The sequence below is a fragment of the Carassius gibelio genome, chromosome A9 (assembly GCF_023724105.1).
Source record: "Carassius gibelio isolate Cgi1373 ecotype wild population from Czech Republic chromosome A9, carGib1.2-hapl.c, whole genome shotgun sequence".
NCBI lineage: Eukaryota > Metazoa > Chordata > Actinopteri > Cypriniformes > Cyprinidae > Carassius > Carassius gibelio.
In genome coordinates this window covers 24211854-24226845 of record NC_068379.1, presented here as the reverse complement: position 1 = coordinate 24226845, position 14992 = coordinate 24211854, and the positions used below count along the sequence as shown (strand labels likewise).

At 36.8% G+C, this 14992-nt stretch overlaps 2 protein-coding genes across 4 annotated transcripts in view; one reads left to right on the top strand and one right to left on the bottom strand.

The window, feature by feature from the left end:
- LOC128020036 (receptor tyrosine-protein kinase erbB-4) overlaps window positions 1-14992 on the top strand; it is a 295490-nt gene that overhangs the window by 126619 nt on the left and 153879 nt on the right. For both annotated transcript variants that reach the window (XM_052606565.1, XM_052606566.1), the window contains exon 2: window positions 10906-11057. In XM_052606565.1, coding sequence (XP_052462525.1) covers window positions 10906-11057 — 152 coding nt within the window. The remainder of the gene's footprint in view (window positions 1-10905; window positions 11058-14992) is intronic.
- The window catches only part of LOC128020041 (uncharacterized), a 455114-nt gene that overhangs the window by 368865 nt on the left and 71257 nt on the right, over window positions 1-14992 (bottom strand). The window lies entirely within an intron of this gene.

The window sequence follows — 14992 nt, the reverse complement described above, 5'->3', positions numbered from 1 at the left end:
CGCATAAGATTGCAAAAATATCCCGCATATTCCATCGCATTTTTTAAGAAAACCTGCCGCAAAATCAAGGATTTTTGCCCGCAACAATCACAAAAATAATCCACGTTTTTCTGGAGGGACTGTGTAATGAGTAAATTATAGGTTAAGTTTGTCTTTTTTGCGACTCTTGTAGCACCAGACGGCATTGCATTCTGCTTGAGCGGACATGATACATTTGCTTTAAGCAGTTGTGTAGGTCTTTTTGGCTTAACACTTAATTGTTCATTATTCTACTAACACACTCAACTGCATACATAACTAACAATGTTGTAATGTACCAATTTTGAAAATGCCAGTGTGAGGGTTTCAAAATCATATTTTATTTAAATTGAGAATGTGAGTTCACAGTCTGCATTAAAATTGATTAAATGGGAGTGCACAATAATATCAAGAAAAATTTGAAAAGATCTGGAAAGTTTAGTCGGGTTCACAAACAAATTATTCTTATGAGACAGTTTATTTGGTGAATTAAGAACATGCAGCATGAACAGTGTACAAATGAAAAATTATTTTTATGAGACCGTTTTAAGTGAATCAAATTTGCAGCACATTGGGTGTAATCTGATTTAAAAAAAAAAAAAAAAAAAAAAAATATATATATATATATATATATATATATATATATATATATATATATATATATATATATATATATCAAAACAGCTTTGTATTTGACATCACTTGCAAGCAGAAACTAATGGTATGGCAGTTTGTTTGGCATGCACAAATGTGTGATACCAAGGTAGAACATAAAGCAAGGATCACTGTCTGAAGGGCCAAAATGTTGAGCTGAAATCTCAAAATTTGTGTGAGTGTGTCCCGCATTGCCAAGTAATCTAAGAGAGCAGTAATTTCCCGTGATGGCTCTGATAGCTCACACTGTTAGCCCTGCTCTTCATCACTCAGCCAACCCTTTCACCCGCCTTTTATATTATATCTTACAGGTTGAATTTGTGCCCACCCCTAATGTAAGTGTATATTGCCCCCTCGGTTGAATTCTATTGCTGTTCCTGCCAAGATTGCATTGGCTGAGTGTTTGTATATCTTTTTAAATTCCAATCACTTGCAGTTTACATTCCTCTGCGCAGCATTAAAACAAATTATAATCGATTTAAAGCATAATGAGCAAGACAGGCCTACACAAATTAAAAGGAATATTTTTCACTTACAGGCTGCTAATGTCATCCCAGACTTGCTCTGCATGTTTGTGATGGAAAAGGACAGGGATACTGATGTGATCCGGCTTTCGTTAAAGCGTTTGCGTAACCCCCAACCCATCTGTCATGATGTCTGTTACACGTAAAGCTCATGGCGATGATATAAAACGGCCCTTCAGGCAGGTTGTGATGTATACTAGAATCATTCATCCACTTTGTGCCTTCCATTAGAAAGTGCACTGAGAGAAAATGTGAGTTTGCTGATTCTGGAATATTTGTCTTGAAATCATATATTTTATTCCAGCAAGGTTGGAAACTGAATCCCTTTCAATCCATGAGTTGGAATTTAAGTTGAGTTGGCCACACCCACAGGAAGCTGAACACACATACATAGCAGTTCATATATTGCTATGATGCATCAAATTTATATTGATATCGTCCTACTATATATTGATATTTTTCTAGAATTATATTCAGGAATTGCTCTGGATTGAATTTAAAAAGTGTTCTCTGTTCAGTTCTGAATAAACCACAACCTGCAATGCAGTAACCAAGATGATTGCATTTCACTCATCTGTCTAAATGTGCCACAGTGACCACTTTACTAGGTACAGTTGGTTTCTTGCAGCAGCTTAAATATAATAGACATACAGACTGATTTTATTATATATTTTTTTCATGCAGATGATGTCATCCGACCGTGTTGAAGGGAAGCAGATGATATTAGCATGGGGGAGGAATAGTGGTCAGACCACAGTTTTACAAGCAGTAAGACAGATGAATAGAGAAATGAGGAGAACATCCCACCCTGTCATAAGCGGTCCACAGTGATGGATCGCAGAGATTAGTGGTACTTCTAACAGCTCGCCCAATGCTGTGGGAGCACAAGGATTACTGCATAGTGTGACGATCTGGGACGTTCTGCATAACAATCTAATTTTGAAGGCCTTGTCTCTCTTGTGACCATATGAGTGAGATGAGAAATAATTATTTGATTGTTTGTTTAGTTAGTGGTGCTTAGTGGTACACAATTTTACTTAATTTTGATTTGCTTTGTTTTTATGTGTGTGTGTGTGTGTGTGTGTTTGTTTTTTCTTGATGTCTTTTGTTTAAACATTTTTCTCTAATTATTGACGTTTCTGACTAAATTGATGCTCAATGCTGTGAAGCTTATATTTATAAGCAATTTAACTTATTTTTTTAATCCCAATATTATATCACATGGAAATCACGTGGTAACCTGCTGTCAACCACCCAAGCAATGTGGCAGTTTTGTGTGTGATATTCACGTTTTCTTGTACATTAATCCAGCTGTTATCTATATTGATGCCTTATCACATAAAATAATGATTTTGTTTATTCAGCTTGGCCATTTGGAAAAACATTTTCTGCATGAAATCCATTTCAGAATCTTCTTGTTAACTTTGAGATATTTTCTGCAGTGTGCAATGGTAGATCTGGAACAAGTGAGCCACTAACCTCTTTTAAGCCAAGAAGTTGGTCTAAAAGCTCCAAATCGGCATCGACGGGCCATTTATTTATTCCCTGCCTCCTCCTCCTTATCAGTCCCACATTACACACACTCACACACAAACACATGCATATACATATAATTTCATCTCCCTTGCAGTGGAATATGTCCCTTTCCCTCTCAGCATTCGTGTACATTCAATTCCTGAGAAAGAGGCTTGAGCCTCTGCAATTAATGAGGACTACTCGCTTACGAGATGAAGATTCATTTAACAGGCCACGTGATTAGATGGTCTCCCACATACACCACAACACTCCAAGCAGGCCTCTGCCATAATTGTGCTGTAAAAGCCATTAGGAAGGGTTTCAGTCACACCCATCTGATGTCTGCACAGATAGACCAGCCAGAGAGAATGCCAAAAACAGAACAGAAATGCTCCTCAGACTCCTCAGTCTTTTGAAATCGAGTTCCCACCAGCTGTCAGCACATTTCTTTCACTCTCTAATTGCCAATGACCTAGTGCTCTGAAGCTGTGAGAGTTACCATACAGCAGCAAATTAAATGCTTTTGGTTGTGGCCTCTATGTGATGGGCCTGTGATGATAAATATTCTTTGCTATTAGTGGATGACATGGATTTATGACTCGATCAACATCACCAAAAATAAGATTTGGGCCTCCGTGAGATGGGAGGATGGGAATACGGGCCTGTCCTTGTTTTAAGCATTCTCGGTGCCTTAGGATTTGTGGCTTTCCTCCACATCACCCATGCAGGGAGACTTCTGAATGGAATCTGCCTGTCATAGGTGTCCTGCTGATAGGGTTAAAACAGGAGTCCAGTCAAGTCACCTTTATTTCAATAGCACTATATACAATACAGATCATATCAGAGCAGCTTTAAACCGTGGTAAAAGAGAAAATAGAGATGGGCAATAATGTAGTTTACATTTCGCATTGATACCAGAAATCAAGCAGTTGAGATATGCCATATGCGATTATATTGTATGTATAAAAAATTTAACTGTATACTGTAAATAAAGCTAGAAATTGTGTATTGCAAATGCTGTTGATTATAATGGATTATTGTAAATGTATATCTATTTATCTATGTCTGCGAATTCACTGCGAATTCAATAAACCGAAGCTTATTCCTTTTAAATTTCCTGTTAGAATTAGCTGAGGCCTTTTAGAGTGGACATTTCCATCCTGTGCTGTATATTCTTTTGTCCCAAAGCTGTCTTTGTCTCTGCCTGGTGTCAGTGAGATGGCATATGGGATTGTGGGATAATAAGACGTGGACCACGTCAGCACAGTTCATTCGACAGAATTTGACAGCGTACTTTGCCTTCACATTCTGAAACCTACAAAAAAGAAAACAAGAGAGATAAAGGGGCTTTGCTTTCAGACTATATTGTCCTTCTCCCAGACACATAAGAGGCCAGTGTAAAACTGTATACTAGTAAACTGTAATAACTGCAAACTGTGTACACAGAATGAAATATCCCTCTCCAAATGAGCCTAATTCCCTTTCATGAACACTGTGATGTCATTGATACAGAAATACCATAGATGTCTGGTTATCAATTGTATCTTTTCTTTTATTGTTATTTTTAAAGGGGGGGGGGGGGGGGGTGAAATGCTATTTCTCAGTTTTTTACACTGTTAAAGAGTTGGATTCCCATGCTAAACATGGACAAAGTTTCAAAAATTTAAGTTGTACGTTTTGAGTATTTTTGTTCAAAAAATACTCCTTCCGGTTTGTCACAAGTTTCGGAAAGTTTTTTTCGAGTATGGCTCTGTGTGACGTTAGATGGAGTGGAATTTCCTTATATGGGTCCTAAGGGCACTTTCTACCGGAAGAGCGCACGCTCCCCTATAGCAGAGCACTGAGAGCACAGACATTCACTGATCAGAGCGAGAGCGTCGCCAAATGTCACAAAAGAAGTGTGTTTTTGGTTGCCAGGGCAAGACAACCCTGCACAGATTACCAAAAAAAAAAAACAGTATTAAGGGACCAGTGGATGGAGTTTATTTTTACAGAGCATCGACAGAGTTGTGCAAGTGTTTGTGTTTGTTCCCTGCATTTCGAAGATACTTGTTTTACAAACAAGGCCCAGTTTGACGCCGGATTTGCACATCGTTTATTTCTTAAGGATGATGCAATCCCAACGAAAAAGTGTCACGATCGTGTGTTGGAACCGCAGGCGGTTGTTAGCCATGGTTTGTTTGCGATGATGGTTTTTTCCTCACAGTAATGTCACAGCTTCCTAACGCTCTCAACACAAAAGCCTACTGGCGCTCGTGATTCTTTAGCTCCGCCCACACGTCACGCCTCCAGCCGCTCGTGTTTTTCCGGGAAAAATTGGTACAGACTATCTTTCTCTTATGAATATAATAAAACTAAAGACTTTTTGGAGTTATGAAGGATGCAGTACTACTCTATAGGTACTCAAGATTAACAGGATATTGAGTGAAAACGTGCATTTCACCCCCCCTTTAAAGCGATCGTTCTCAAAAAATGTACAATTCTGTTGTTTACTCCCTCGTGTTGCTTAACCTGTATGACTGTCTTTTTTATTTTCCAAAGCAAAACAAAGCAAAGTAAAAAAAAAAAAATCACCACAAGAGTCACAAGAGTAAAATTGATCCATGTGACTGTTGTGACCTATTCCAAGTATTTTGAGATCATAAAATAGCTCTAAGTGAGTGACAGCCTGAATTTTATTTTTTACTGTATGTGTGTCCGAAGGCTTTGAAAAGATATTATGTGCATTTAAAAACTAACTATTCTATTTTTCTATTCTCTTTTTTTTTTTTTGCATCCTCAGATACAAATAGTTGTAATTGTAATTTTTGAATGAATCATTCAGAGGGAACATTTTTGGGTGAATTACCACAATATGATGTTAAAACAAAAATTGAGCTGACAGCTAATGGCATCCTGTCAAAACCATTTTAAAACGTTTAACTCAAGTTTAATCAAAACCCTCTAGTGAATCCGATACTATTTTCATGATCATTTCATGAGACATTTACTTGATAAATGGTCTCTTCGGGTGCTTCAGAGAGCAATAAACCTATTATTTATAGGTGCACAAGCCTTCAGACAATTGCTAATGTCATAGTGTCCTGACCTCGCAGGTGAGTTCAAATCTCCAGTGCTCAGTTGGCCGAATCGGCCTGCTAAAGGGTTCATGATACTAATATCAGCCAGTCCCATATGGAGAGGGCAGACCCATAGACTAGGGACTGGGACAGTAGAGGACACGGTTACCGGACCATAGCCCTGTCACGCAGAGATGCAATCATGATTGTCATTATTACCATTTAGTCCTTCACCAGATGCCCCCTTAACAGGCAACCAAACCTGACTGCAGTACGCCTGCATGAATCACACAATCACCATTCTCCTCCAGTGATTGGCTCTTCTGGTCCTCCAATCAGCTCACATCCTCCAAGCCGATGCATTGATGATGTTTACTTCAGGAAGTGACACTTGCAACTTTATTTAGTTCAATGAGTTGCCGGCTATTGGCATGACCTTTTCTGAAATTTCTGTGTGTCCAATAAGCCTTAGAGACACTGACTACATTCTTGCTTATATTGATGTTCAATAAACCCCCGTTCTTCACTGATGAAGTCATTTTGCGCAATACTTATGAAATGCATTCACTAATAGAGGAGTGTTTAATTCAAGTGAGAATATTTATAATATACAAGCGTGAAGTCAGAATTGATGAGAATTGAGGTCTTGTTTATGCCAAGTTGTTTATTAGTGGGTGTGATATGAAACTCAAATTATATAAAAATGCTATTTTGTTTGTGTGCTGCCAAATATTTTGGTCCCTTGTCAAACTACATATCAAAAACAGTTTTTTAAAGGTTTTACAGGTTTAATCGATGTTAAGTCTCACACGGTTTTCTCTGTGAGTAAATAATGACAGATTTGTTTTATTATTATTATTCGTTTTCAGATTTCCCTTCATGTGATTTAAGTAGACATGCACTTACTATCCTGTAATTTAAATTCCCATTGGCTGAACCTTTCAGACACATTTCTAAAGGCATCTTTCACAGTGATAAAGAAGTGCTTTATGTATTCCGGTCATGTCGGATATAACACACACACCTCTCTGACAAATGCAAGGCCGGCAGGAGTTAGAACTATAGGGGGATGATAAACAGTTTTGTTTGTGTATCTGTGACTGAGTAAGGAAAGGGAGCATTTTATTTCTTTGATGAAATGCATTAGACATGTGGTGGGATTGAATCATGTGCTTCAGCATGCTGTAGTAAGTAAAATTAACTCTCTCTCTCTCTCTCTCTCTCTCTCTCTCTCTCTCTCTCTCTCTCTCTCTCTCTCTCTCTCTCTCTCTCTCTCTCTCTCTCTATATATATATATATATATTTAAAAAAAAAATTGTTTTTATTTTTATTTATTTTTTCATTGCAGTGGTTGTTAGATCTGTTCTGCAAACACCATATGTCCGCAAAAATACATGAAAAATAAAAACATAAAAATATTCAAGGCTTTGTGCTGTTCATGTTTTATTCTCTTACTGTGGAGGTCCACTTTTTCAAGCTTGTTCTTTCCGAAAGAAAAAAAATGCCACCTTTGGGATTCTAGGGAAAATAAAAAAGTGAATAATACCTTTGCCACCTTCTCAAAAAGTTTGATAGAAAACATTCTTTGCTCATATAAACTCAGACATTTGTTCATTACTAGACCCTCTGTTCCAAATCCTTGTGATCTGCCATTTTGAGGCATAATAGACAAAAACCTTGTGGAGAAAATCCACAAAGAAAAGAGCTCAGTGAAAAAAAAAAAAAAAAAAAAAAAAAATCCATCCAAGATGATGGGTGAGGAGAGATGTAAATACAGTTCATTCAATACATAAAAGTTTCCATAAAAAGAATTCAAATGAATAAAAAATGTATTATTTTTGTGTAATGTATTTTTATGTTTATCGCAGTATCTCATTAGCTCAGTAACGTTAATAGCAAACTCAAAATGGATCACTTATGACATTATTTTACAGTTAGAGTGCTTCCTTAACTTTTGAAACAGAGTGATAATCTTTGCATTCATTGATTTAGAATATAAAATTCAGAACTGAGATTCATTCCCCAATCCATCATTTATGATCCAAATTTCTTTTATATAAATAATAAAAATGCAAGCAAGTTCAGTCAAGCTGCAGTCAGAGGCGTAAACTGGAAATAAAGATGCCATTGCTTTGTGTTGTTTGCATTGTGTGCATCAGAGATGAGGTTTGCTGAGGGGCAGCATCTCCAGCATGACTATTTTCTCCTTTTTGAAAGATATAAATGAAGGGGGGTTTAAGCAGACATGCTTCATTTTAACATCGTACTGTGGCCCATGGCAAAGTAGTGTGCAGTCAAGTATGCCGTGATGTTACATGATGTTTACCTGTGGTTTATTAACATAAAATGTGTGCATATAAAGAGCAGGGCTGAAATGCACAGTGTCACTTAACTCCTAAAAATCAGGAAGTTAACCCTCTGGAGTCTAAGGGTATTTCTGGGGCCTGGAGAAGTTTAGTCATGACCTGACATTTGTGCTTTTTTCAGTTACTTATAAACATCTAAATGGCTAAAGTCTAATCTCACTGTAATCAGCACAAACTGGGCTATAATAATATACGAGCAGCATGTATGTACATGATTGTGTTTTTGAGAAAAAAAAAAATTATGCGTGGTTGGTGAAAAACTAAAAATTTTAAATCACTTGAATAAGGCCATAAAACACATACAGAACAATGGGTCCCGAGACTTTTGAGAACTTAAGCTTGTAGCCTAGAAAATCATCTTGTTTACTCACTCACAGAAAACAATATATTGATTTAAATTTTCTAAGACACGTTTTGTTTGTAAAAGTCATATTCGAGTAGGTGACGTATCATGTATATCATGAAGCATCATGAATATCATTGTGATTTACACCTGAGAAGACAAAGACCTGCATAATGAGCTGCATAATGAGCCTTTCAGTCAGCTGTGCCACTGAGAGGGAGAGTTACAAGAAAGAATGTGAGGACAAAATAAATGTATGTAATTTTATGTTTGTAGTTTATTTAGAATATATTTAATTATCCCACAACATGATTTAATATTCACTTGCAAGTGCAGTTTTTTACGAACAATCAAAGCTGACTTTTAAAGCAATATATCAATAAATAAAAAGTGACTTACTCATGTTTATGATCTCTGCTGAATAAAGCATTTCTTTCTTTTTTTCTGAAGAAATCTCAAATCTTGGGGTAATACACATCACATCTTTTCGGGGTGAAATATGTCTTACTCCTCCAAAAAAAATAAAAAATAAATAAATAAACTTAAACAGTCTCGCTGCGTTGTTTTCTGTTGTATGGGCGTATTCAAGCCACTCGTTTCAGTGAAACATTATAATCTGAATTGCGCGTTCAGTGCATGGTCGCATTTAGATATAATGAAGGAAGACGTGAAAACGGACATTGCGTTGTTTTCATATGGATTACATTATCACAGAATATTTGTTTTTGTAGCTTGTTTAGTTTAAAAGTAGACATGTCAGGCTTTCTATAGATATATCGCTCATGTCTCTTTGAGTATTCACTGAGTTACAGTTCATTTTAATGATGCGTGTTTAAATGAAGATCAGCGGAGACATTCATTTATTTCATAAATGCACAAAGTTCTGTTGTTATTATGTCTTCATACAAAAAAAAGTAGACCCTTTACAGATTCGATTGTTGTATTGCTCTTATTGGTACGATCAAAACTGAAAGTGTAATTTAAGTTCTTTCCAGGGTTATCTGGAGAAAACGCCTCATAATGCGTATACGCGTTAATCAAGTTAAAGCTCAAAAGTTATCACAAATGAAAATTCTGACATAATTTTAATTCCATTGCTGAGTGAACTGAAAGAAGGTTGGTGGAAAAATATGTTTTGTGGCTTAATCCGTAAATATATTTTGCCTCCCTTTTAAAGTGGGTTAGCTGTCAGATATTGTATAGAATGAAACCTCACCCTAACAAAATGATATCCCACAATTCACCTGTAATCTCACAACTGAGCCCCCGAGGGTGCAATAAATGTTTATTACCACTAAGCTTCCTTTATAATACCTCCTGCATGTTAAAGGTTATTGAAATCACATAAGTCTAACACCTGGGAAACAATTCTGTGTTTTTGTTTTAACCAACAATCTGAGGTAGAACGGTTGTTATGTGCTTGTGAAAACTTTAAGCTTTTGATTCTAATGATGCAAAGGCACCATAAAACATCATAACATTTGTATTGTGAACTTCTGAAACTATACACAGCATCAAGAATCCAAATTAAAGTCCTGATTCATTTAAAATCTGGACTTCAATCTTCCATAAACCTTTTCAGCGAATCGTTTGAGCTAGATTACAACTGGTCTCAGTAAATTTCATCATGAAACTGATCTGAAGTTTAATTCAATGACTGGTGGTTAACTGCAAACAGGACACTTTTCTAAATGTCTCCTTTTGTGTGCTAAAGAATATGGGAATGCAATGCATATGAGTTTGATGGTGGGTAAATTATGCCAACATTTTAATTTGGGGTCAAATATTCCTTTAAAATGAAGGCTTGCAGATGTGGCCTAGAAAAAGTAGATGAATTCTACATTAAACTGGTCTCCCTCTCATTATGTGAGAGATTGTTAATGTGCACATGATGAATAAGTTCTCTGTTGCTGCATGTTAACAAACTAGCATAACATACATTACTCAAACTGTTGTAACTGTATATCAGGTATAAAAGGAAGATAGCTTCATTGTCAGTTAGTGTAATCATATGGCATTGTAATGCATATGCTGACTCTCCTTTCTCTCTTGGTCTGTCTTTCTGGTGGCCACAGAGCGGGTGGCATGGGACAGGCATGGATGTGCTTGTGGATGTTGTGACAGTGGTTCAGTGAGGCATGAGAGGGAGGGTTACACTTTTGGCTCAAAGGCAATGCCAGCTGATGCAACAGATGGCAAATGTCTTTGATTGGTGCAAGGTGTTTGATGAGCAGAAATGGCTCTGTTTAATAACTTGTCAAGTTGTCTGTCTGGGGCTTGAGGCTCCTTGCCTGGCTTAGAGGCTTCTGGGACTTCAGGCCTGATTGAATTGCATTGCTGGATGGACTGAAGCACTAATAATTCCTGCTTCTGTTATTTGCACCATTAGAATGTAATTTCTCTTTCATTTTCTTTCCTTCTTGCAGTATGCACTGGCACAGAGAATAAACTGAGTACTCTGTCAGACCTGGACCAGCAGTATCGGACCCTTCGTAAATACTATGAGAACTGCGAGGTGGTGATGGGGAACCTTGAGATCACCAGCATTGATCGCAGTCGTGACCTGTCCTTTCTTAGGGTAAGTACTCTGTGTGAGGCATTACAGGTCCCTACATGGGTTCTTGGATTTTGTATAGTATTGTTTGTTTTTCATAGTGTTTTGATATTCTGTGCCATATCAAAGTCAAAGTTTCAAGGTGACAGTTACAGTAAGTATATTATTTACCATGCATTATTTGCCTGAGTCAGTTTGGCGTGGTCTAAAACTGGTTTTCTGAACTTTGGTGTTTATCATAAATCAAGCTTGCTTGTTTTTGGTCCCTTACTGTCAACCAGTAGATCCTTATTCACAAATGATATACAGTACAGTAGCTTGTTTATTAATTTCCTTCACAAATGACCTGTTCCAGTTCGTTTAGTCTATTCTCCAAATAAGATGTTTAATTTATTCCAATAAAGGCTTCGGTATACTCGCAGCAAAGTTCCTTTTTTCATTCTTCACTTAAGGTGTGGTCACAAAAAGTGGTCCATTTTCCATTGTCAGTAGTGATGTATGAGGTACTGTGCACACAGAAGTCACTTTCAAACCAAACAGCTTTCTACATGTCAGAGCAGCAAATTCACATTACCAACTTCTACATAGGGAACTTTTTCATCCTCGTACAAAACTCCCAATCTCATGGATTCCTCTTGAAATGAATGGAATTGATAAACGATAAATGTGACCACACCTTTTCACCAGTTTTACAATTTGGCACTCTAGTCAAGTAATTTGTTTTATCTTATTGGATCTTTTGATCATTTTAGTCAAATCTTTTCAGTGAATCAATGTGTATGGTTCACAAAAGCAAATATGATTTGGACTTGTTGTGTTATAAGTGATTCATTGGTTCATGCTTAAATGTCCCTTCACAAAGCTAATCTGTGACTTCATAGATTTTAAGTATAGCACAACAATGTGGACTTATTTTATGGCTTTTTTGTCAGCTTTATAGTTTAGGAAATGCTGTTACAATAAACTTTATATGTAGATAGGACCTTAGTGGACTCACCTCATGACATGGCCCAGGACAATTTCCAGTTGTCCTGGCTGATGCCAGCCCTGCAGGTCCATCAGTTTTTCCTTAGTGTTTGTTTCTGCATTTCTAATTGTTCTGGAATCTTTTTTAGATTAGTCGAAAACACACAATCTCACCCTGCAGGTCAGGAAGACTGCTCTACTGTGCAGGGCAAACATTAGCCTCCCACTGAGGTAATTGGCCAATACGACTGCTGGTATCAAAAGTAAAAGTGTCGATAAACTGAGTCATATTATTGCTCAGACTCAATGGGAAAATGGTTAGGAAGAAGAACACATTCTGTTCCTAGAAATCAATCAAAAAACAATTCTGGTTCATGTTTATTTCGTCACACCATAGGGGATAATATTGCATCAAGAAAATTACTCTTAGGAAGATGCTTTAACATTTACACCATTACACCATTTGCCATCTTTGTAGGCCAATGAGGTCTCGATGTATCTAGAGGCACCCAGTTACACAGGTTAATTGAACTTGTTAATTGAGAACAACAGCAGGGCCAAAGGGTGGAATCACGTGTATTTTTGTTAGGATTTTTAATATTTTAAAACATTAATATCACGCTTCCCCAGGGTCTTCCCATCAGCTGGGGAAAACTTCACCTTGAAGAGACAAGAACGAGGAGAAGAGAAATCTTTTCAGCAGTTGACTAGCCGTCTCTTTGGGTGATTGAAGCTGATGCTTTCCTTTTTAAAGATAGCTGAAGATCGATGGCCACTTCCAAAACAGCCAGAATAGCTTTAGTGGTAAACAGAGTTCATCTTCTCGTGCCTTCAGGGCTGATGAATTAAACCCTCCATGTGATGAATAACTGTAATTCTGCTCTCTTAAAATTTCCACATTTCTCTTTTAAAGGCAAAGGTTACATCACATGCCAGAGCTGGATGTTTTGTATGGCCGTAAAAAAAAAAAAAAAAAAAGATGAACACGATGCAATATGCAATGTTTTGCATTTTCTTTTGTAGAATAAATAAAATAAAAAATAAATTAAAAAATCCAGCTACTGACAACTTGAAATTATCCACCATCTTTGATAAGGCCGTCTTTCGGCTCTCCATCGCATGTTATGCATTATATGCTTAGTTCAGGATTTAATGAGCCGATATAGAGCTAATAACCGGTTATCATTTCCAAGAGAAAAGTGTAAATATTTCCACAAGGCAGCATGTCATTAGGATGAAGATTAGATACTGCAGAGAGCCTAGAGTGCAAGGTCTGATTGGAAATATTACTAGATACAGTGTTGCCATGGAGCCCTGACAAAGACCAGAACCATTCTTCTTTTTAATTTCACAACTTTTTTTCTCATTGACTGTCTCTTTTTTCTGTCTATGCATTTTCCTTCTGTTTCCTCATGTTGTCGGTTCTAGTCAGTTAAAGGGACAATAAGTAACTTTTTAGGTATTTTATTATCTAAAATCAATATTTTTATTCATAAATATGCCCTCAATGGTGTACAAATACCTATGCCAATGTTTAAACTAATCCTCGTAAATGAAGAATTTATTATCTTTATATACATGGGACGGGTAGGTTGACGGAGGCTTCCATGTAGTTCCGCCATCTTGCAAAACTATAATAGCAGAGAGGGACAAAAAGTACTAAGCCAACGCGTTTCCACAGCGCGTTTTCGGTCAGAGCCAGAAAGGCAGGTGCAGAGCAGTGAGAGGCCCTTGAAACTGCACCGGCAAGTTTAAAAGTCTGGATTGCATTCTTATTATGGACAGTGTTGTGGGTAACGCGTTACAAAGTAACGCGTTAGAGTACTCTAATTACTTTTTTCCTGAAATTTGTAACTTAACGCGTTAGTTTCGTGCGTAAGTAATCAGTAACTTTGTTATTTTTAAAAAAAAAAGTAATCCGTTATTTTAAGGAAAGGAAAATCCCGACTGCAGCCTGCTTTTTGTCAGACAGTAGTCCTAGGTCTACTGTGCCACCTGCGGACGTACAGTATCGGCAGGGCCGTGCACAGACCTTTTGAGGGGCATGTGCTGAAACTGAAAAAGGGCACCCCCCCCCCCCCCTTTTTTATATCAAGATTATTTAGTAAGCCTGCATAAAAGGAAGAAATGGTCACATCTTCATGACAAATTCAATAACACAAAATAATAGTCTCAAAAGCTTTAGATTTATTCACGATTAATAACAACCATAATAATAATATTAGATAATATAGATAAACAGGGTTTTAAGGGCTTCTTTAAACCTAATACAACAGCAACCTTCTGTGAGCCATGTATCTGGCAAAAATTTGATACTGTGGTGGACCAGGGATGTTGGTCTCTCGAAGGTCTCTTATTCACTACACTTTCCCCTAAAATAAGCCAGCAATGAAAAAATTAATAAAAATAGTGTGAAAAGTACAGTTGCAGTGAAAAGCATTTCTGAAGGATCACGTGACACTGAAGAGTATACTGGAGTAATGATGCTGAAAATTCAGCTTTGATCACAAAAATAAATTACATTTTTAAATATTCAAATAGAAAACAGTTATTTAAAATTGTAAAAATATTACACAATATTACTGATTTTGCTGTATTTTGGATCAAATAAATGAAGCCTTGGAATGAATCACGAATTACATTCTGTATGATAAAATATAAAGATTTCAGTGATCTTCTGTAATTTTTTTTTTTTTAGTTACTACTACATTACTGTAGTAAAACCATGTTTTACAACATTTTATAAAGAGAGTATACAGAGAGTATACCATAACATGATTAGCCTAAATGTTAATAAATTAAGTGTATTAGCAATCATAAATCAAAGAAGACATTTCTTAGAAATATGTTATCTAGGTGACGAGGATCACTCGTCGCTGTGTAAGTTCCAGTACGAAACAGCGCGGGGGCGCACCTGTTATGATTTTCCGATGGTAAAAACAAATTATATGTTGTTGTATTACTTATCAATATATCGTTTTTGACCAGCGAAT